General features: G+C 30.9%; 1 protein-coding gene across 1 annotated transcript; it reads left to right on the top strand.

Moving 5' to 3' along the window:
• Positions 1 to 19209: 19209 nt before the first annotated feature.
• Positions 19210 to 25535, top strand: LOC144998223 (WAT1-related protein At4g30420-like). Its single transcript, XM_078958035.1, has 7 exons — positions 19210 to 19435; positions 19554 to 19622; positions 23877 to 23993; positions 24077 to 24314; positions 24528 to 24686; positions 24790 to 24941; positions 25240 to 25535. The coding sequence occupies exons 1-7, from the start codon at positions 19257 to 19259 to the stop codon at positions 25421 to 25423; spliced, it is 1098 nt and encodes a 365-aa protein (XP_078814161.1). The 5' UTR covers positions 19210 to 19256; the 3' UTR covers positions 25424 to 25535.
• Positions 25536 to 26070: the final 535 nt, after the last annotated feature.

Here is a 26070-nt window from a genome sequence, read left to right as displayed (position 1 = left end):
ACATGCAACATTGTTTTTCCAAAGCATAAAGCCTAAACTAGCATGCAAGGCAACATTTGAATCATAAAAACAATTAGAAGATTACCTTGTGGAGTAGCTTCCTTGTCTTTTACCTTTAGGAGACTAGAACCTCAAGTGTGATGCCTTAAATGTCTTATAACAAACCAAGAACAATATAATTAACTTGAGAGAGAGGTTGGGAGATCAAAATCGGCTAACCACTACTATAATGTGCATGAGTCCGATTTTTCGAGGTTAGGGACTTCCTTTATAGCTTAGGATTACAACCATGCAAACCCTAATGACTCTTCATATTTCTTAGTCTTTTGGGCTAAACCTTCTTGGACTTTCACATAGGTTTAGTACAACTCTAATCAACATGAGTCATGAGCCTAACTAGAAGTATTACTAATTTACTTAATTAGTCCCTATATCTTTAATTAGTTTCTTTTGGTCACTAAATTAATACCAAATTAATTCTTCATCAATACTAATTAAGTGATGTGATGCCTCAATTAATATATTATACTCATAATATATTAATAAACCACAATAACCTCTTCTTCAAGTATCCATCCTATCAAATTATTCTACAATGTTACAACCCAAATGGACCATGCTATTATCGGGTCGAGTACATACCAATTATAGTTATGGGCTTAGACAGCTAATCCAAAAGATTATTGATCGGAGGATTACATGAGCTATGGATCATTTGGAGAAGCCAAATTAGGCTTAAAAAGTAGAAAAGTTAAAGGAAGATGAGCAAGGACCCTATTGGACTCAAACTAGGTTAGTGGACTAAGTTGTGGAGGCCCAAGACTCAAAGAAGCCCACAATTAAGGAGAACCCGTGCAACCCACCTACACAGAGCTGCGTGGCCGTGCATAGACCTGAAGGAGAATTTTTGGGATTCCATTTTGATAGCTATTTAAGTAAGGTTGGTGTGCATCTTTTGTACACTTCTACACATCCTAAATTTCAAGATTTCTTTGGATATTTGGAGCACATTGGAGGCAAAGAACACAGGAAAAACATCATCTTTTTTTATCTTGATTCTTGCTCGATGGTTGGTAGAATCTGCTCGTACTTTGTTTTCTTGAGTTTAGCCATGTTAGGCTAAACTAAAATTGGTTGACTTTGGTGAAATCATTTGAATGTTGAAGAATTACTTGAACTTGTTCTTGAATCTTTATGAGAATGTTTTATCTTTTAACATCTTCTTACTACTTGTATGTTTTTATTCGTGAGTTTAAATGTATTTGTAGTGATTAGTTGGCTAATTTCTTGATTAAATAAAGGATCCTTAAATTAGCAAGAAACAAGTGGTTCTTATGTTAATTTTCACTTCACACAATCACAAAAACATTTTCTCCAACATGGAAGTGAAAACATTTGACTCCTCTTAAATTTGGTGACTTTTTGGTTCTTAATGTTAGTTGATTTGATGCTTAATGAAAATTACGACTTTAACTAAGGAAATTATTATGAGTTTCTCTAAATATTTTAATAACTAAGAAAAGTCTATGTAATCTCAGGCTTCTTGGATTACTATAGCCAAATTAAAGATTTAAAACAAGTATTGTACCATTGGATTCTAATGATATGTTTATCAATTGTTTATATGAGGAAATATTAAGTCAACCATCTTTCTGTTATTCATTTTACATCAAACTCTTGTTTTTGTTGAATAGTCCATTTAAATCTAGTTTTATTTCAAGTATTTCAGAAGACCAAAACCCTATTTTTTTTTTTTACTTTTATTGTCATTTTACAAGTATTTTTACAAAGAAATTTTCATAGAGTTATAAAATTGAACCAATCTTTGCGGATTCGACCCCTTTACTGCTATACACTATTTTAGTGCAAAATATTTAGGGTTATTAATTTTGTTGGTCTCGGTAAACACCAGATCGTAACTACAAAAGGCAAATTTTAAACTATTCAAGATGTGGGTTCGTAAAGTGGGTTGACCCTCCGATGTGTGCTTGGGAATTAGTGGCGATTCCAGGTTTGACAAGATCAATGAATCGATTAGTTAAGAGGGTTGCGATTACAAGTGCAGAACTGTGGAACTATGAACTGATATTGTTTTGTTCATGGATGATTTTTTTTTTGTTTTTTTATCCAGTAAGGTGGTGGAAGGATTTGGATGGTAATAGGATGGGGGTTTTGGTTTCTTTTGTAAGCATATACCTAGGTTAGGGGGTTTTGTATTGTGATGGAATGGGGATTTTTTCAGTATGTTTTATGAAGTTTAGCACATTAAGTCAATGGAAGTTTAATGTAATGTACTTTGTTATAAATCAACAGTTTTGATGTGAATTTTCATAAATACATTGTTATAACTGCATCTTGCAAATGGTTAGGAATGGTATCTCAAATATACATTGTTATACATGCATATTTTTGATAAAGGTTTGGAGATGGTAATTCATAAGCAAACTGTTGATAAAACCATTACATACCAAAGTTTAAACATGAGACTTAGTTTCAACATACTTAATGATGGAAGGTCTTAACCCATACAAACATTACAAAAGACCTAATTACCATAATTTATGTTTCAAAATGCCTAATTACCCAAACATCCAACTAACTACTTAACATATTTTCCAACCCCTTTCTCAGTGTCTTCCCCTTTGCCAATGTCTTTCCTTTCCCTATACATTCCCTTTTCTCCAACTTCACCAATGTCTCCCTATCCTTTACATTTTCTAGAATTTTTCCCCTCGTTATGACGCTTTGAACATGTGATTGCAAGAAATTTCCTGCTCAATTTAGTGGTTTGTCTATTGGGCTCATCAGCACCTCACAATCTCTTCTTTTTTTCGCCTCATAACCTACACATATGCACATATTATACTTAAAACATAAACATACATGTTGGAATTCAAATTACATATTTAGCCTAGTTGACATAAGAACCTGTGTATGATTTTTTGGTGGAGTTAAAGTGAATGGAAAATCACTTTTTTTCCAAATTGAACCACCATTTATTTGATCATTTTTGTTCAGATACATGGCTCTCCATGTTGATAACTTATAGCAAGGATGGACCCAATCCTCAACATCAGGGGCATCTTCTCCATTTTTAATTTTGTTCCATATAGTAGAAACAACATGCCTATGTGGAAAACCTACAATCTCCCAGAACCTACAAGTGCAACTTCTTTCATTTAGGTTCACCACATACTGATGTTGTCATGTGCTTGTAACTTGATACTTTCCTTCCCCATTATACTTAGCTACAAACTTTGTAGCTTCAGTCTTAATCTCTTCTAAAGTTATAATTGCAGTAGTACTTAGTTCCCCTTGAAACTTATCTATTTCCTTTTGCACAACACACAATCTCTTCATTAGATACTCTCTAATATACTATATGCAGGTGATGATTGGTTTATCCCTATCTTCATCTATCTTAGTATTGGATACTTCACAAATATTATTCAAAAAATAATCAATGTGTGCCCTACCTGTGTAAAACGTATTCAAAAAGAAAATTACACGTTTTATATTAAAAAGTTCAAACTCAATAACTTTTTAGTGACATACCACTAAAGTGAGATTTAGTCCATGTCTCTGCTGGAATCATACACAACCAAGAATGAGCTTCATCATTAATTTTCTTTAAATCATCCATTACACATTTAAAGTGATTTAATGTTGTTGCTCCACCACATTCCCAAACCTTGTCACTTAACTCTTTTCCTTTCCATTGTTTCTTCATATTCTCTTAAATATGCCTCAAACAAAACCTATGTTTTGCATTGGAGAATATGTTTGCAACTGTTAGTATTATCCCCTTAACAAATACAAATATACTTAGTTTTATTTATAAAAATAGAACTTAAGATACACTAACATGAGAAATAATGATTTGAAACATACCTTTTTTCTATCATAAATGAAGGTAAAATTTGAATTTGCTCCCAATTACTAGTCTTCTCATAACTGTTCCATGAACCAGGTTCAAAAACTAGCTGTTTCTGCCTCTACCACTGCATATGCTACATGGTATATTCCATTATTTGAGTCTAGACCTACATCAGTTAGTACATGCCCAAGATATGGGCATTTTAAGAATGTACCATCCTCTTACATGAAATCCCTTAACCTAACTTTGAATCCTAACTTCAATGCACCTAGACATACATATATGTTAGGTTTTTGAGCATTCTAACACTCCTATGGTGTACATGCAACCCTAAATATGTTGGATCTATGTTTTCTCTATTACACATGCAAATATGAACTTTCCAAGGTACTACCCTATCTATCATACAATCATTGATACTTGGGTAATAAAATAGATAGAATACATACCTTTTTTATGTAACTTGTCTTCATGAAGCTTGAGTGCCTAGTTCCCTAAGTGTGACACCTCAAATGGTTCACACAACAACATGAACACTTGTAATAACCTTGAGAATAAGGATACGTTGCTTCTCTCTAGTGAAATCGGCCTTGCCCTTTTGTGTACACACACTAGTGCCAATTTCACAAACCAAGGACATCTTTATATAGTGTGGAGACTAGGGTTAAACCCATGACCCTTCATTTCATATGCTCCATGGGTTAAACACTCCATGGACTATCCATGAAAGCTTAGCCCAACCTAAATGAACTTGTCCCATCACACATGTATATCTAAGAGTCAATATTTAATTAGTTCCTTTTGATCACTTAATTAATTATAAATTAATTCTTGATCAATACTAATTAAATAATATGATTATATATTAATATATTAGAACTTATAATATATTAATATAAATCATTAGTATCCTTTTTCCTTATCTTGTCTATCCAATTTTCCTGATGCCATGCAACCCAAATGGACCATGCCGGGTCGGGTCAAGTCTTACCAATTATAGTTATCGACTTAGACATTAATCCAATAGTCTCCCACTTGGATAACTTTAAAACTATTATTGAGTATGACTTCAAAACCCGACTAGCAATCGTAGCTCTCAAAAGCTTCTGTCGAACTCAGACGTGTTAACTGAACTCTGATCTTGTCAATGACTTGTCCATTAGATAAGGCATCATATATTCCTCCATTCTAGATATCATATAGACTGAGACATGGATTATAAATCATTCTCTCTGTCCATTTGTTGCTTCCTGATTTCCGATTCATGATGACTGACTAACTGAACAAATCAAATTAGTCTTGGCTTGGCCAAGCACTCACATGTATCATCATTAAATCATCGAGGGTCCCACAGATATCACTTTTATCCCGAAGGTAAAAGGAATGGATAAACTTTGACTCATATGGCTTGTTCTACCACTTGTTGAATCACACACAAAGGCACATTTTATAACGTCGAGTTACCAATGAGTTTTCATGCGATCAATGTATAACCAACTCATAGTAACAACTCATATCTCTAGTTTTGAAGAATATAAGATATTATCGTCTCATGATCACTCGTGATAAAATCCATGAAGTGGTTCAAATGAGCGTGGGTTAAATCCAATACTCGTAAATTATGAGTACTCATGAGTGTTGTAGCACTACTTTGTCCAACATCTTAGATCTCTACAAGAGAACCCATGACAGTCTTGATTCATATCTACTTCCAACATATGACCGAATGTGGATGGTTTGAATAACTTAGTCATTCGGGAAGAATGATCTTGTTTATTCTGGAAGTCAAAACATGCAAAATGAAACACAATAATAATCGAATCCCATATGGTCTTAGAACTTATGGACATAAATAAAACACCTTTTATTTATCACCATATTGATTACACATTACTCATTGTATACTGTTTCAAACTATCGACTTTATACTTGAATTAAAAACACTAGTTGTCCCATACTCTAAGCATGTACACTACGTTTTTCTAAACAATAGCTTTGCCATACACTAAGTATGCACTCTGTGTTCGTCTATGATCCTTACTTTGTACACTATATTGATTGAACATAATTTCAATGATTCTCTTTCACACTCCCAAATACTTATCGAAAATGTAAGAATTCCAAATTCCTATCATTTGTCGAAATCTGTTAGATTTTAAACTTATATGCATTGATCCTCTTGTACTGATTATGTATAAAGTCACAAAGACTTATCAACAGACATTACAGAGTATTCCAATGGAGATCAACTCCATGGAAACATCCTTCATGCATTAAGTTTTCCTAATCTTACACAAATTGAAGAACTTCTACCTATGGAATGATTTTTATATTCCCATTTTGACTATCACTTCTAAACAAGAGTTGTCTTTTTTCAGAATATGTCAATATGGTCCTTCCAAAAATCAACATTATACTTCCAACTGTCCTGAGCAACCTATCTTTGGTAAACCTTAGATTATCCTCGACAATTGCTTAATCATTTTAGTCATATCCAATTCTAGACCTTTTCCCTTTTTAATGCCCCAGGCATTTGGAATTTTTTTAAAAAAGGATGAATATAGCATATGTGATCGATCCTATATCTGAAGCATATGAGACACGATTCATGATGTCTCACATAAAGACTAGACCAGTCTTTTGCTATAATCTTTCTATTTCTATTTGTCATGTTCTCATAATTCAGATTTTGAAAAGGGATGCCGTAATCATAACCGAATTTTAGAATGCAAATAATAGACCCATATATAGAATTTCATTATGTTGATCCATTCCAACACAAAATTCATATATATATATATATATATATATATATATATATATATATATATATATATATATATATATATATGTATATACTTGACTAAATTTAATTAAAATCTCACGATCTAAGCTTATTGATTTAAGATGAAGTATAATTTCTTCTCCCTTAATTATAGCAAAACAACTTTTTCCCAATTGAGACCTTTTGTTTTCTATAATTAAAATTGCTAACTTGGAACACCAATAATAATAATCATGCTCCCACTAACATCATGATTATTAGCATAACACTTATGCTCCCACTAGCTTTGACATATACTCGGAAATCCGCTGGACTTCTAGAAGTCAATACTTTACTGACTTTTTTACCGAAGTTCAGATTTCTAATACGAGATTGCCTTGATAAGACTTTATCAAAATCATACACCTTATCATAGATAGCTTACAGGTGTATCTAAACAATTTTAGAACTATGAAAAGGGATAACGTAATCATAGTCTCAGTTGTTTAGATCTTTGCTATCTGCTTCAAATCTACTCGGTGGAAGTGTTTCCTCACCATCATTTTCATGAATCGGAGAGAAACCTTATGACCCTTACATTTTATGGTGTATGTGTTCTTATCCATGTGAATTGTCAAAACCATAGCTGTAAGACAAGGACAATGACAAATCTAGACTCATATGGACTGAACTCAATCTTAATTTCTTGCCACCTGGCAGCTCAAGGGTCTGCCATTGCTTCCAAGTTGTTATGCAACCAATTGAGAACTCCAAGAACTCATATGTAAAGCCAACTTTAAGTGGAATGGGAACATAAATAGAAGTATGTCAACACGATAGGTTATAAACCTCATGTCGTGTGCTAGTGTTAAACTACATGTTTTTTTTTATATTCTTGATTAGATTCTCTTCAGGATCTTAAGACTCTCACTGTCCTCTTGGCATATAAGACTATCTTGCCAAATATTCAATAGATAGTGCAGATTCTTTATCAAGACAAACACTTTACACAATTGTCCTTAGTTGGTCTTTGTTTTATCCAAAACATCACAACTTATCAATTTCAAATGTACAAGAGTAGCACACACTTTAATCTTACATTTTTCTAGTGTTAATAAGCCTTCCTTTAATATATGTCACTCAAGTTACAATCTTGGAGTATGACTCTAAGAATTGTTTTTGGAACGAGGTATAAATCATCTTCTTGATTTGACCACTTCAATAATTCATAGCTCCTCTTCTTAGCTATCAGAATGCACTTAGAGGATAAATTATGATAAGGTCTCTAATCATTAAGATGATCATATAACATGATACTAAAGTACTCTCCCATCTTTTCAGATTTGAGAAACTTTTATCCTACTGCCTAATTTGATTCTTCTCATTCATTCTGCCATACATCGAAAATTTTCCAATGTATCAGAATTACACTTAAACTTGTAAGTGTAACCATATTTACTAAACTTTAGTAAATCATGACAAATAATCTTATAGATATTTTGTGGTGGAATTGATCAGTGCACAAGAATGTGTACTCGATCCCTTAGCCCTTCACTTAACTCACATATACATGTGAACAAGGAATTAGTCTTAATTTTTCCAGAGCCGAAAGTTCTCATTCATCATACTGTACAACTTGTATGATTCCAAGTTTCTATCCAACTAAAAACTTGGATGATGAGAAGCTTTCCTTATTTGGTAAATTTAGACACTACCACAAATGAAAGAATCAAATTCATATTTCCATTATTGCTAGAAACATACAAACATCAAGTTTTCCTAAATGTCATTGCAAGGAGATATAAAATAAAGTAAAACAAACTTTTATTTATTTATAAAATGCAGAAAAAACTTTTCCTTACAATGTAACTTTAAATTAAAACTGTGCTATTACATGTTTCCTAGCGATCTATCATAACTACTAAGAGTAGCTCAAGAATCTGATCTTCAATCAAGCGATAGAAATCCATCTTTGCGGTCAGATTCAGAATACTCTTTCTTTAAGTTTCTTTCACTTTTTTCTGTGATTCTTAAAACATCAACATGTGACCTAGTCATATCATGTAATAAGAATCTCATAATACAAACTTAATCGAGTTAGATAGTGGACTTTACCTGAAGTAGAGTCAAACTTATTGACTTTACCAGCCTTATGATCTTTCAGGTAAAATTGGTGGCTTTGCCACCAATGCCCTTTCCTTTTGGCAATAGAGCCATATGGACCCTTTGGGAATGGTATATGGGACAATCTCAGACTTAGCCTTTCTCTTTACCATCTGGTCAACCGAGTTGACTATGGCCGATCCCTTTCCATTGGGAAGAGAAAGTTTTTCTGGATTTCCAATGTTACCATTTTCAATGTCCATGGAAGTTTTGGGAAGTTGATTTTCTAATCAAATTTTCTTTACTAGTCCTCCAAATCATTACTGATTTAGAAGCACCAAGCAAATAGATAAGATCATTTACGGTCATGTCATAGTCTATTTCATAGTAGTCCCAAAGGTAACTTTTTATGCGACTTAAAAAGTGATTGAACATCCAACTTTCTTAAGACTTTGACACCCAAATATCCCAACTTGTAAATATATGACTTCATCTCCAAGATGCGATCACACATATACCTTGCTTGCCAATAGTGCTTGAGTGACCTTGAACTTGTGGGTTAGGGAGAATAATTGGAGGATGTGGAGGAAGTGAAGTTCCAAGATATTTGGGAAGATCATAGATATCTGAACTAGACATCTTTTGGGAGATATTCAAGGTAGTTGATCTAAAGTCCTTAATATAACACCTAATTTGAAATATTAAGGCTAGGACTCAACACAATATTTTATAACTTGGAAGAGGGATGTCGTAATCCAAGCTATAGAATATTTGAAGTTAGGTGAATGACGATTCACCAATTTCCACCATGAAAGAGAAATAATTTAATTAGGTTTTACTTGGATTTGAAACTCCTAAATCCTTTGAGATTCATTGAACTGTTCAATGGCATGTTTCAATCTCGAGTGTGCCCTTCAGGTTTTGTGACTGGGATGCCGAGGATCACAAAACAACGTATGAAGTAACCATGCAAATTACTTGGTAATCTTAAGTGTTTACCCCTCAATCGATGTGCCAGTTAACCACACACGCTCCATCGATACTATGATAAACATTAAGTTGCCCTTTGTCTACCATGTTAAATACAAGTTAGTGTGCCGGTTAACCACACATGCTCCACTAACTGACTTTAACAAAGTGTAAAGTGTAATTTCATAGATTAGCACCTTATTCACATTTTCCTAAAGTAACTAAGATTGAGAATTAAAAAAAAACATTTAGTTACTTTATAATTATCATAAATATTCTTAATGAAGGGAGAATTATAGTCCTTGTCCTACCTGTTCGGCTAATAACCCTCTACCAGTCAAGGAAGCGGTGGGTGAAAGTGGACATCCATTAAACTGCCATTTTATAGGCAGTAACCTTATACCCCCTTATAGACCGGCTTCGTGAATGAGGCCTACTAATGGTAATACGACTTGCTCTTATATATATATATATATATATATATATATATATATATATATATATATATATATATATATATATATACAATTAACTTATAATATTATAAAGTATAAGGGTTGAATTTTAACTTTTAAAATTCTAAGGGAGTAACTTGGAACTAAAGTATTCATGGGGAAAAATTTACAAATTCCAAAACTTGAGGGCAAATTTTGAAACTATTCAAAACTCTTGGATTTTCATAACTTATGAGTTCAATTAAAGTTTTAAAAACTTTTAATGAAGAGACTTTTAAACATCCATAACTTGAGGACAAGTTATGGATCCATAAAAACTATTTATAAGAAAAAGACTCTTCATTTTTGTAACCTAAGGCATTTTTATGAGTTTTAAGATTCATAAATGTGACCTTTTATGTAACTTGAGGACAAATTACAAAAACACATTTTATGAACTACCTCTAGATTAATTAGGATTCAAAACTACTAAAACACAACTTTTTTTCCATTAATCTAAACTAACTCATAAATCAAGGAAACATAAAACTTTTGGTAATCCATAACTTGAGGACAAATTATGGAATCCATTAAAATACATTTAGATCAAGATTTAACTAACAAACGCTTTTGTAAATAATTCATATGATCTACCAAAACTCATAGGCATGAACAATCCATATCAACAATTTTTCAAGAATTACATAAACACATATAAAACTTAAAATTTTGAATATAGTATTGAAATTGGTTTAACATAATCATTACCATATTGAAAACAGGTTTTATAAGTCCAAAACATTGCGATAAGGCCCTTCTTAAAGGGATGGCTCACTCTCCTTTAAAGGTGCGATAACACTTATTCCTATTTATTTTAAAATGATACCTGACGATCAAGACAATTCCCGTGAAAGTCTTTCATAGAAGTGAATTCTTCTTCTTACGAAGCAAATTACATTTCCTATTGAAAGATGTTTTTATTTTGGATCATTGTTAAGTGGTAAGGATAATGACAAGCTGGCTCTCGGAAGTAACTACAACGTACATGTATGATGAGAATGACAATAAAAAAATAAAATAAAGAAAATGATCTTGGTTTATTTAATTATCAGGGACTCCCAAGCGCACGAATTTTCAAATGGAAAACTAAAGGCTTGTTATTTAACAGTATAACATGACTTATATGCCCGTGTCAACCAATATCTATTTGGATCTAGTTCAACATCTTGTCATAATATGAACTGTGAAGGATAATGATTCTAGACCAATTCCATCACCAAAACTCGAAGATATGTTGTTTGGGGGTCCAACTCGTCGAGTGCATGAACCAACTCAGCGAGTTGGATGAGTTTACACTTGGACTCGTCGAGTCCCTTCATGGACTCGTCGAGTCCTTTGCTGTAACGTCCACATTTCCAGGCTAGGCATTATCATTGATGTAATAGTCTAGGTTAACCCTTGTAACTCTTTTTGAAGTATTAATGATCAAATATTTGAGTATTATGTGAATTATGTGAATTATGTGTTTATTTTCTTAATTATTATAATTTAATGAATTAAGAATAAAATAAGTGTCAAAATTAAAGTATGAGATAAGCCCAATATCTTTGCATAAAGATGTAGTGATCGAAACAAGGATTCCGAAGATATAAAGAATGCCGAAATCCGAGTTATAACGAAGAAGTGATGACCTGTCGAAGTTTCGCGACAGAACCGACAATGCTGAATGACGTAAAAAGTGAAATTTACGTTAGAGCAATATTTATCCTTAGTGATCTAAACGAAAGTCGTAGAGTTCGTTAAACCGAGAGCATGCATAAAAAGAACGCCAAAATCTGACTTCGTATGAGGAAGTTATGATTAAATAATTATATTTAATTCCACCAACCAAAAATAACCAATTACCCATTCCCGTTATTCTCACTTTACGTCCCTAAAACAACTAACACAAGGGACCTAGTCTTAGAATATTTCATCGGGGCGACAACACATGCATTCCGGGGTTTCCCGGCAATATATGTCAAATAAGACAACCATGAGGGGGATGGAGTACAACGAATGAACACCCAAGTTCATTAACACCTACAGGTGGCGAACCTGCTAGCGTTCCACAGGACTATCTAGAAAAGTCTATGGTCGTCACCTAAACTCCGCTAGATGACTGAATCAAAAACAACATCGATGCTTCTAATCTGTTTATCACACAACTATCTACCCAAGTTCTACCCGGCATATTAGTAGATAAAAATATATATTTTTATACATAGTTTAAAACCTGTATAACATTCTCATTCAATACATATTCCAAACAACATATAAGAGACATACACATAACACGTATTTCATAGAGAATAAATCATATCTATGAGATAGAAGAAATTGAATATACATTCACACATATAACACAAAATATACACATAACACATATTTCGTATAAAATACTTCATAATTATGCGTTAGAAGAAAGTAACCACGCACTCACTTGATTAGAAGATGATCGGACAACACTACGGCTTATAGAAGTAGTATTCTTCGGGGCTTCGGGACTTGCTTCGGGGCTCGGGAATGATATCGGGGCTTCGGGATAATTCTTGCACGAAAAACAATGCAAAAACGCGAGAGAAAGGGAAGAAATAAGCAAATAACTCGGTTGCCCTCGATATCCTTTTATAGGGGCTGGAACTTCGATTTACGCTGGGCATAAATTGAAATTACGCTGGGCGTAATGAGGATAGGGTCCCTGACTCCCCCCTTCGGATAATATCGGTATTTTATATTTAAATTAAATATCGAAAATATTTAATAAACTTCAAAAATTCATATCTTCGTCATACGAACTCCGTTTTCGATGTTCTTTATATCCACGCGTAGGTGAGACTACGCTCTACAACTTTCATTTAGACTCCGTCGGGTAATTTTGATTTTATTTTTATTATTTATTTTTAGTAGGCCGGGACAGGAAAACTCCGTTATAAATTCATAACTTCTTCATCCGACGTCCATTTTCGCCTATCTTTTTATTGTTTCACTACAATTAACGAGATCTTCGATTCTCGTTTAGATTGTTTTGGCTAAAAACCGTTCGATCTCAAATCGAGTATTCGGGCTGCATACTACTAAGTCGAAACTTTGAAAAATCATAACTTCTTCATACGAAGTCAGATTTTGGCGTTCTTTTTATGCACGCTCTCGGTTTAATGAACTCTACGACTTTCGTTTAGATCACTAAGGCAAAATATTGATGTAACGTAAATTTCACTTTTTACGTCATTCAGCGTTGTCGGTTCTGTTGCGAAACTTCGATAGGTCATAACTTCTTCGTTATAGCTCGGATTTCGGCATTCTTTATATCTTCGGAATCATTGTTTCGACCACTACATCAATATGCAAAGATATCGGGCTTATCTCATACTTTAATTTTGACACTTATTTTATTCTTAATTCATTAAATTATAACAATTAAGAAAATAAACACATAATTCACATAATTCAGATAATACTCAAATATTTCATCATTAATACTTCAAAAAGAGTTACAATGGTTAACGTGGACTATTACATCAATGATAATGCCTAGCCTGGAAACGCGGGCGTTACAGTGTGGGATAAGGACCAACTGTCAAAAGTTTTGAAAGCACCGTGACTATCTATGAGGTTTCTAAACCATGAGGACTAAACTTCAGATCTGGGGAAACCACAATAACCATTTGTGATTTTTTTTCTTCAAATAATAAGGGTATGAAAAAAATGTTGAAAACTAAAAGGTAAATTTTAAATACTTATAAAAAATTGAAGGGTTATAAATGAATATTTATCTTAACATAGGGTGTGTTCGGCAAAACTAGCGGGTAGCACGTAATGGCTAACGTGTAGTGGGTAGTTGGATAGGGGGTAGTGGGTAGCTGTTGTTTTTATTTGTTACATAAATGTTAGTCAAAAGAAGCTCGAAGCGTTTAAAACATGTAAAATAACCTAAATGGGTACCTTGTAAATATAAAATAGAAACATAATAATGAAAAACTAATTGTCTAAATTGTTCTTTTTCAAAACTAGGAAATGTTCGATAATTAGGTAGTATCACAAAATCTAAAGTCATACTACAACATAAACAATCTAGTAATAAAATCATCGAAGTCGAGCATTCTATAATAAAGTAGCAATATCATTATGGACGCGCTTCATATTATTAGATATTTCACAGAAGTCTTCATGACTCATGTCACTACTACGGACATCATGAAGCTCATCAATTGGTACGCAATCAGGATGTTTTGCAACAAAATTGAAAAACATATCTTCCTCAGAGCTATGACGAATGTAGTTATGCAAGGCGATTGTGTCCATAATAATGTCAATCTGAGTTTGCACATTATATTTAGGCATTCCATTGAGTATCTTGCATCTACTCTTTAAGATTTTGAATGATCTTTCAATACAACTTTTCAATGATGAATGAGAACGATTGAAAGTTTCTTGCATATTAGTTGGAGGCTCATTTCCAAATTGAGATTTATGGTATTTTGTCTTGGAATATAGAACCATATATCCATTTCTATCTGGATAACATTTATCAACCAAATAATATTTACCTGTTAAAATGGTGAAAAATAAGAAATTGTAACATCATTTTTAAATAATTGGAAAAAATAAACATAATTGTGATAATTTACCTTCAAGTGGTTTGGGGAAGTTCATTGATGGTATGTTAATAGCATGAAGGAACACACGTTTGTCATGTGCAGATCCCTCTCATACAACAGATGCAAAAGTAAAACACATATCAAAATCACAAGTTGCCATTACATTAAATGTAGGTACCACTTTTCTACCAATATAAGGCAATTGTTGAGTTTCAGGGATGCATGACACTATGTATGTACCATTGATACATCCGATCCAATCTTAAATGCAATTTCAAATTAGTAATAATATTGTAGTATTGTATTTAAAAAATTAAATGAAAGGTTGGATCTTTCGGTTGTATAAGATCGCGTGCTAGACCTTTGAATCTTTTGCCTCTAGAAATTATTACATCTAAAACTTCATGAAAGGTTTTACTAATCGTATCCCCCGATCGTTGAATCCACTCCCCAATATCTCTATTGGACACACCTAAAGAAAGAATGTACAAAAAAAAAAAATCCCCAACATCTGTATGTGTCTGTTAGATTAATAACAGGTAAATGATCCATGGTCAAATCATTAAATTTTGACCATAATTTCTTCTTTTAGGGAGATATATGGTTCTTAGTACTATATATACTCTTATTCTGCTACATACGTGTTTTTGCTCCTACAAATCTTTACAAATAACAATTTTACACTAATAAATGAAAGTATTAAAAGCTTCTTTATCCGAATCTCACTTGCATGTATGATTAAAATTCACATGTTATTTGCTAATTAAACCAATACTTGCACATGAACCCTCAAGCCAGCACTAAGGATAGAATTGTCAAAAATCGAAACAAATAAAAAGCAAGGTATCAATAATAAACAACAATTCATTATGATTAGGGTAATAGCTTTTCAGTAATGAAGAAATTCTAGGATATTACATGTCATTCAATGAATTATAGTTTCGAAAAAATGATTCATATTCAAAAGCAAATTATAAACTTTCAATGTAATTAATGTTAGGGGCAAGCAAAAAGAAAGATTATAAATTTTCATTCATAACCAATTAACATGAAGTGAAATTACATGCAATTAAACTTTTTCACATGTGTTTTTTATACTAGTTTTTGTTAAATATTATTAAAATTTTCCAGTAAGAACTTATTTTACTACGAACCAAATAGACTCATCACACATATCTTCATTAGATTGATCAAAAAACAATGAGGTAGTATTAATGTTTAAGTCATTTTTGGTCATTTGACTTTTGGTTTGTGCTCATTTGGTCAATTAACTCTTTTTAAGTTTTAAAAGGTCATCAAACTTTTGACTTTGTACTCATTTAGTCACTTAACTTTTAGTTTGATCACTTAACTTTTGGATTTTGCCCATTTTGTCATTTGACTTTTAAAATTATGCTCATTTAGGTAGTGTTTTTTTTGTCTGCAGATCTGCGAGATGTCTTCTGTCTGCGCCGCGCAGACCACGCGCGCCCTCTTCTTGGTGCAGATGTGGACCAGAGTCTTCTAACATCTTCAGACATCTTCTAGCTTAAAAAAACATATATATCTTTATTTTTTTTAAGTTTTTTTTTTTAATTTATATTTTTTCCAACTTTATTAATGATAAACAACATGAAAAAAAATTACAAAACTTAAAAAAAACATTTGACGATACAAACATGATATTTTTAACAAATTTATAAATAAAAATTTATTATAATAATAGTCGTTGAAATTGTTTATATAAATATGAAAAAAAAAAAAATCAAAATATATTCTTATATTTTTTTGCCAAAATTTTGTAAAACTTTATTTAATAGAGTATCATCAATTTCTCGAGAAAATATTTATCGTACGTTTTTAATAGATTTATTTGAAAAAATCGAAGTTTATTTCCATCTATTTATGTACAAATTCTTTGATCACTAATTATAATGTTTAGTTATAACCTTGCAATCAAAGTTGTTGGTTTTTATCAAATATGTATATGAATTAATACCATTTTTATTTTTATTTTTTATATAATAATACATAAAAGTTGATCTAGATTCGTTATATATTTATAATAAAGTCGTAAAAATATATAAAAAATTCGCTTTGAAGTTTTAAAAAATCAGTTTATTTAGATTTCAGTTTATTTTAATAGCCCGCAGATGTTAGAAAAACAAACAGTCTTCTTTTTTCAGACTGCTGACGTTTGGTCCACTTCTTCTACTGCAGAGGTCTACAGATGTGGTCCGCAGACTGCATACATTTTGCCTCAGAAAAAACAAACAGCACCTTAGTCACTAATCATTTAAAATATTTTAAAAGTTTAGTAACTAAATGAGCACAATTTTAAAATGTAGGTGACTACATAAGCACAAATCCAAAAGTTAAGTGCCCAAACTAAAAGTTAAGTTACTAAATGAGCACAAAGCCAAAAGCACGATGACATTTTAGAACTTAAAATGAGTTAACTGACCAAATAAGCACAAATATAAAAGTTAAATGATAAAAAAATGACTTAAACCCGTAATATTATAATGAAGATGAAATTTTTTGAATTCTATGACAAAACATACACATGAATTGAAAAATTACTTGTTTTATGAAGATTCTTCACTGTGCGGGAGAAAATCTTAACTGTGCGGGAGAGGGATAGGTCTGACAGTTGTGAGGTTCTTCTTGAGAGACGATGGAGAGGCAATCATGATGGTTTAGGGTGAAATAAGAATGACATGATCGGATATGTGAATTTCTTATGGGTAATTTAGTAATTTTGTGATGCTAGATTGGAGCTTGTGATTGAACACTTGTGGTAGTAACATTTGAAATTTGGAGCGTTTGATTTTTCTAAAAGCTAAACGCTCTTGTTGCCCAATGATGCCAAACGAAACTTTTTTTTCCTAAACGTTTTGTTCAAAGTTATAAGCTACGAACTCTCAAAAACAGTGTGTCGAACACGCCCCATAAACGGTTTGTTGAAATTAAAGGTAAAATTTGACTATATTAGATATAATCAATACTGGTGAATTTGGATTTTTTTTGAAAATCATTTTTTTAATGGTACCCATTAGAAATATAAGGATCTCGCCACTTGATCTTTTTAGTTCCCAACAATATTATAGCCTCTTTTAAAGTACGAGTTCAATTTCTTTTTGGGCGGTTTAGGAGACTCCCAACTAAAAAGTGGATTTCTTATAAATGAATCCTTTTTTTAAAAGTTATATGCTCTATATAAAGGTTGGCCTTCATATTTCTCCCTGGTCAGTATTCATGTGTGTGGGTGAGTACACTATTTGCGTCATCAAACTTTGAATCATTTAAATATCTCGTTCGACACTTTTTTCGCTTGTAATAAATCATTGGTTATGTGAAATTATGTTTTACCAAATTTATCACGAGTGTTGCGCAAGTAGGTTGTGAACGAAATGAACATTCAATTTGCAAAAAATTTCATATATTTTTGTTTATTCGATAAATGAATATAAAATGTTGTTCGTTTAGTTAAACGAATGAATATAAGCCATGACTTTTTTTCATTAATTTATTATGTTAGTGTTTATTTATCTTGTTCGTTTATGTTTGTTTTTGTTCATTCGTATAAGTTCATTTATGTTCATATATGTTCGATTATTTTGTATTACGTTAATATATTATATGTTCGTTTGTGTTCATATATGTTATGTTGTGTTTGTTTATCTTTTTTTATTTATGTTCATTCATTTATATCCATTTAACATTTTCACGAATATAAACAAACGAACATTAACAATATAATTTATCAAACAAATAACGTCAACAAGAAAACTTGTTTGCTTATCTATTCGTATCCGTTTTTTTGTTGAGCTAACTTCAACACGTGTAAATGAACAAGCAATTGTTCGTGTTTGTTTGGTTAATTTACATCCTAAGCATAAGTGTCAAACTCAGAACACGGTGATGTGAATCATAATGACATTTTGAATATGTCCTTCACATTAGGAGCTAGAGGTGGCCTCCGTGATTATAATGGATAGTAATTGAGAAGGGGATGAATTCACTGGGCTATATTTTTTAATTAACAATTTTAGTTTTTGTTCTAACTAAATAATATAACGTTCGAAATACCTCTACATTTTTTTTCCTTATAATATTTCAACATTTTTTTACACTTTTCTATAATTGAATATGAACATTTTTTCCACATTTTTCACATCTTTTATGCCCTTTAATATTCTAAACACTTATCACACCCATCTCTTAAAGTTCTACCAACTTCTCACTCCAACGCAACGTCCTTGAATATTCATGCACCACATCAAAGTTTTCATCTATAAATCAATGACTTTTGGTATTCAGAAGTACGAGGGACTGAAATTGCAAACGTTTAGAGATTAGGGACCCAAATACCAAACACCTGGTCACTTTTTCTAATTGTATATATATTTAAAGGGTTCTCTTCGGAGACCAAAGTTTGAATACGTAGAGTAATTAATAACTCAACTCTACAAACCTGATAAGCTTCAATGGGGTCGATAGAGCATTACAAGCCAGTCATGGTTATGGTGATGTTGCAGTTTACATATGCAATAATGTACATATTCGCTAGAGCTTCTCTCTTGCATGGAATGAGTCCTAGAGTTTTTGTTTTCTATCGACAGGCTTTCGGAACATTATTCATTGCTCCCGTTGCTTACTTTTTTAGGTAGCTTTTGACATAATCTTGTTCCAACATGCATAAATTTCTTCTCAAAATTTCTCAACGTGTTTGCATATAATAAGATGTCTAGTTCTGAAATTTGTTATTTGTCCATGTATGCTAGGAATAAATCAGAGAGTAGTTCTATGGGATGGAAGAGCTTTTCGTTGATCTTCATTACAGCCTTGATCGGGTAATTCATTCTTTCGGCAGTGTTTTTTTAATATGTAGCGTGTAGGGTCGGCTTAAACTGAGAGATTTTGCGAAAATGATGCTAATTTATGATTTATTTGCACAAAAATGGTGCTGTTTTAAAATGTTTTTGCATAAGTGGGGTTGTTGGCTCAGAGCCATCAGACGTATCTTTTAGATATAGAAAGTAGTCTCTACATATTTGCAATTTTAACCCATTAGGTTATTCTATATGTCATGTTTCTATATTTTCCATTTGATATCTTTATTAAGTTTATACGTATTGTTATTTATTACAATTATATCACTAATATATTTATATAGATTTTAATAATATATACCATGCACTAAAAAGACAAATCATCACCTTAAAATCAATATATATTGACTATTATTACAATTATATATATGCAAAAATATATAAGTATTATTTCTTATTAGAATTATCACATGTCTGATATGTTATTATTGATGATGAGACTTATTGATGATGAGACCGTGTATAATTAGGGGGTGTTTGGATAAATAGTTTTTAGTTTATTACTTATTTGCTTATTGTGGTGAAAATAAACATTTTTTTAAATGTGTTTGGATTAGCTTATTGCGGTGAGAATAAGTAATAAATAATAAACATTTAAATGTGTGGCAAAATAAAACAACTTATATGAATAAAATGACCAATAAACAATAAGCAATAAACATTTCCCCCCATTGCTTACTAAAATTAGTTTATTTTACTTATTCCTACCGCAATAAGCTGATTTTTAAAAACTGTTATCCATACACTTAAATTTACTTATTACGGTAGGATTAAACAATAAGCAATAAGCAGCTTATTTTTTCGATCCCTATCCAAACACCTCCTTAGTATTGGTTTTTTTTTATTAGTTCAAACTTTTTTTATCTTAAAATGTAAAATTTTGGTTTTTGAAATTTGATTTAATAACGTAAAGTTATTTCGGAAATAACTTTAATAGAATTTTTGAAGTCACTTAAATTTCAAAAATTTGTTTTCTAATACAAAGTGATATAGAAAATTGCTTTTATTGGAAACTTCAAACTCATTGTTTTTATCGAATTATATTTTTTATAATTTATGATTTTAAAATATTTAAGGATGCGTTTTCCATCTATTAAAGGTAATCTTTTGTAATTCAAAACGTTGTAAGAGGCCATCAAAACTTTCTAAGTTATTGGTGTTGAAAGGTGCACATAAACTTAATTCTTACGAAATAGGTCAAAAACATTATAAATAAATTTTATTTATAATAAGTGTCATTTACATAATACATTCCCCAAATAAATTTTATTATTCATGTGCACAAAAAAAAACCATCAATAAAGTTTTACACATTAAAATCATTATTCTTGCACATAATTCACCACAATGATTGTAAAAAAGAGAAAAAAAAAAAACATTAATAATTTTTCTAGAGCACTAAAGGTCCTGTATAGAACCATCTAGATCCTATTTATACAACAGTTTTTGGATGAGATGATTTGCTGACAAAAAACAGTTCTAGCGCCTAGATTGACGAGATATCCATGGTCCATGTAGCCACCGAAAGCCCACAACTATTGTTAACACCATACTATATTTTTAATGATGGTTAGTGGTCGAAAAAATCATGGTCAATTATAATAGGGAGAGGACCAACTACCACATATAATTGACTTTTTTCTCTTTTTATCCCTCACTACCTCTGTTTACATTTTAATTAATTAAAATATGAATATTTTTTATTTTAATAATAAAAAAATAAAAGGGGCGTAATGGTAAAAAAATAAAAGGGGCGTAGTGGTAGTTATCCTAACATTTTAGTGGTTGAATGTGATGATACTCATCATTAGAATGGTTAGTATAACATATGGTTTAACCCCTCATTGTAAAGTAACTCTATAATCCTAAAGGCACCATGTCATAGACAATAATGTTTGAACGGTTTGATTTAAATATATGTTTTCTAATTTTCGAAGAATCTCAAAAATAAGAAACTTAAAAGACATGTTTTTTTAATTTTTGAGTATAATTTATAAGAAAACAAAATATAATGATTTTTGAAGTCGAAACTTATGAAAATGAAATCCCTTATAAAGAGAAGGGCCACTTTAAAAGAATAGATATTCAACAATATGTACTACAAAATATGTAGTAGATTTTCAAAATTCCTTATTTTCAAAAATAATGGTCAAGATAATTTTATAATATGTAATTATTAAATGAGATATTTACTTTTGTGATTAATGAGGTCCATATGTCTTATACACGTAATAATATTCATTGGTATTGATTTTAAAGCGTTAACGAGATTTTTTAGTGGTATGAATTGTTAAAAATTATGTATAAAATTTAATAATATATTCATGCTAAAAATAAGATTATATGAACAAATTTGGTATTGATAGAAAATAGAAATTAAAAACACTATAGGACATAGTTATTATATTGAAAAGGTAATGAATGAAAATACATGCCTTGTTGTGGGCTAATTATTATATTGAAATGGATAATTGCTTCAAAGGTAACCAATTTTTTATTTTTTCAGTAATTAAAATTTTTTTATTATCTATTTGCCACTTACCTATTAAAACTATTCATATTTTAACTATATCATTGTGTGTTATCAATCATAAAGATAAAATGTGAACAATTTCAATAGTTCAGTAATAAATAGATAATGAAAAAAAAGTTTACTGACTAAATAAAAACAAAATCGAATGTTCGTTTCACTCTAAAAAAGTTCAGTGACAAAATGTGAACATACTTTCTCTTGTATAATGTTTTACCAAATTATTTTTTTTGTTAAATGCTAGCAACATTTGTTGATAAAAAAATATATGAAATAAAAAACAAAACATTGAAAAAATATATTAAAAAAACGAAACACCGAAACCGAAATAAAAAACCAATGACTTAGTATTTTCCAAAATAAAAAATCAAAATTTTCAATCTGATAAAAAAAATATGAATCATTCTCGCCCATTGCTATTAAAAATATCTTGTTTTATGGTTAGAAATTACGTTGTATTTTGCAGAAAAAAAAAATTAAAACCATATTTTTTAAAATAGTTATTTAAATATGAATTGTTTTTTCTAAAACTTTTTAAAATTATGAGTGACTTTTTTGAAAGAAAAAAATAGTGTCATTTTAATTGTTGAATAAATAGTTATTTTTTGCTAAAAAAATATTTTTGTAAAAGTAATATGATGGGGTGGTTTGGATGCAACACTTCATAAAACATGTTAACAGTTTTACTTAACTCTATGTCTAGTTAAATAATCATAAATTTCAATAATTATTCAAACTTTTTAAGAGAATACAATCTTAAATTTAAATCAATTATCTGGGTAAATTAAAAATGTCTAAATTCTAAACAACTCGACTTTTATTTTTGATATCCATTTTTATAGTAAATATACTAATATGATTTATATCAGTACATGGAGTATAACAACATATATAATGTATATGTATTTTTTTATTAACAACGTATATGGTTTAATGTATGTCAATTTATATGCTGCATAATTTTATACCACAAAATTCATACATATAATATTAGGATAATTTTTATACATATAATATTCCATAGTTTTATAACATAAAACTTATACATATAATATTTGTTTTGTTTTTTTGTTTTCTATACCTTTTTCGAGATTTTTTTTATTTCATCGATTTCTTCATCAACAAATATTTTTAAAATTTAACAAAACTGCATAATTTGTTAAACATAATACAAGTGAAGAGTTTGTTCATATTTAGTCATCGAACTTTTTTTTGAGAAAAAAATAAACTTTCAATTTTGTTCAAACAAATTATTCTACTTATACCGAGCATAAATGAGTCTTATTCTAACTCAAAAACTCAAAAAGTAGACAATTTTCCTAATTAATCCCTCAGTCTAAAATGCCTAGGATTCTGAATTAAGCCAGCAACATATATGAAAGAGTATCCTATGTGGTGATAAAAAGGTTGTTAACAACCATTTATTTTTGTAATGGTGTTTAAATTAATGTTTTTCATTTTAAAATATGATTTTATTTAGTGCTTATTGGTCTCTTTCGAAGAATTTCGAAAGTAAAATTGCAGAATAATTTGTACATACATACACCAGAAGCAATCAAATAATCATATGAACCTTACAAAAAAAAATAATAATAAAGAAAATTCAGACACTAAGCATAAATCATAAGATAATTGAGAAACATACCATATGGTAATTTATTAAATACTTGTAATCTTTATTGCAGTGTAACATGCAACCAGATGTTTCAATATGAAGGTATGCACTTGACCTCATCATCAGCAGCAAGTGCTTTGACTAATCTTATCCCCGCTATCACCTTTGTTATAGCATCCACTGTTGGGTATATACTAAGCTTTTCCCCTACAATTTTAACAATGAAGTGTCTACAAATTAAACCACAATTTTCTTTCATTTATATTTTAGGTTGGAGCCAATAGATGTTCGAAGCTTGAGAACTGTTGCGAAAATATTAGGGACGATTTTGTGTGTCGCAAGTGCTGCTGCAATGACATTCATCAAAGGCGCCAAGCTTATAAATGCGCATTTGCCTTCATCGAATTCTTCATCATTAAATGCAACAGGAAGTGATAAAGTTTGGCTTCTGGGTTGCTTATGTCTCTTTGTTGCCTGTTGTTGCTGGTCATTTTGGCTAATAATACAGGTATACATTAACACTACAATAAACATCCTTTGAGCGTTTAAGTCTCATTTGAGACATACATGCTATTAAGGTGTCGATTATGACTAAGATTAGTTTGTGTTTCCAAAAAAATAATAAATATTCTAACACTAATGAAATGTATGTTCAAAAAAACTATACATTGATTTGAATTCTTTTACAATAAAACGTTATGAAATTTGTTAAATATTGTAGGTATCAGTCACAAGAAACTACCCTGACCCCTTATCTTTATCGGCTTGGATGTGTGTTATTGGGACAATGCAATGTGCGGTGGTTACGTTGTTTACAGATCCATACTTGGATGCATGGAAAATCAAATCATATTTGCAACTTGGCACTTGTTTATATGCGGTAATTAATGACATTCGTTTGATATTCAAATAAAAATGTTATATTTTATGTCTGAAAACTGAGGGTGATCATGATATATCTTTGTGACCAATTTGATGATTAGGGTATTGTTGGTTCGGGAATTTCCATATGTGCACAAGCATGGGTCATCGAAAGAAGGGGTCCAGTATTTTCAGCAATGTTCAATCCTTTGAACACAATCATTGTCACAATCCTCGCTTCTATATTTTTACAAGAACAAATATACGTTGGAAGGTAAATGGCGTTATATGAACTTTAATCTATTGTTACATTAATTTTGATTACCAAAAAAACATGCTAAAATATAAAATAAAAAGAAATATAGCCAAGTTTAAGCATCAAAGTAGTTAGCAACGTAATCACATTGAATGTTTATTTGATGTGGTTTGACGCCTAACATGTTACAAAAGAATAGTTGCTTACTTTTTAAAGTCGGGAATTTTATTTTAGTTTTTGTTTTATTTTTCTGTAATTTTCCTAAAGAGTGCTTTTTTATTCTTTTCATATAATAACAAAACTTCCATTTTTTTAGTGTGATAGGTGCAATTGGAGTCATAATAGGATTGTATGTGGTACTATGGGGTAAAGCCAAAGATGTCGCAATGCTTAAAGAAGCAGAAGAAAAGAAGATGTTATCCGAAAACAATAGAATTAAGGTTGTACAAGTTTGGATTGATGAATCCGAATTGACTGAGCTCTTTTTACCACATAAATAAAAAAGGATCGATGAAGTCATGCAGTGCAGGGGACATTAGTACATATGATCGCAAATTGCACCTCATATCTGTGAATTTTAAGAGAAACAATTACATAATTGTTGAATATGGTTAGGTGAAAATTACAAATTACAAATTTAAAATCCATGTTTTTTTTTTTTTTTTTTTTTTTTTTTTTTTTTTTTTTTTTCATGCATCTTTTATTCTTAATCTATCTTTTATTGCATGAATGGTCCGTATAATAACTTCAATAGAAATGTGGTGTGAGATACAAAGTTACCAATTTTCTTTTTGTTATTTTCATTTTTTTTTTGTTATTTTGTTTGTTTGTTTTTTTTTTTTTTAAACTTTTGTTAAAAGTTCTTACTATTTTTAAATCAACCCCAACTTCCCCCCCCCCCCCACCACACACACACACACACACATTGCATGCAACCATATCCCAAACCAAGAATAAAAAAACTCATCACAGTCGTACCTTTGTCTTCCTCCCCGATACATCATTGTCCACATTTATGCCCTTTTGAGAAGTGGAGACTTATCTCATGGCGAAGTTAACAGGGAGAAGCCTTAAGGTGGAACTGTAGATGGAAACTTCAACCACTAGGGAAGACGTAGGCTGAGGCTTAATAAAAACAAGAGAATTT

The sequence above is a fragment of the Lactuca saligna genome, chromosome 5 (genome assembly GCF_052625555.1).
Source record: "Lactuca saligna cultivar CGN05327 chromosome 5, ASM5262555v1, whole genome shotgun sequence".
In the NCBI taxonomy this organism is placed as follows: domain Eukaryota; kingdom Viridiplantae; phylum Streptophyta; class Magnoliopsida; order Asterales; family Asteraceae; genus Lactuca; species Lactuca saligna.
This window is presented reverse-complemented; position numbering and strand designations above follow the sequence as displayed.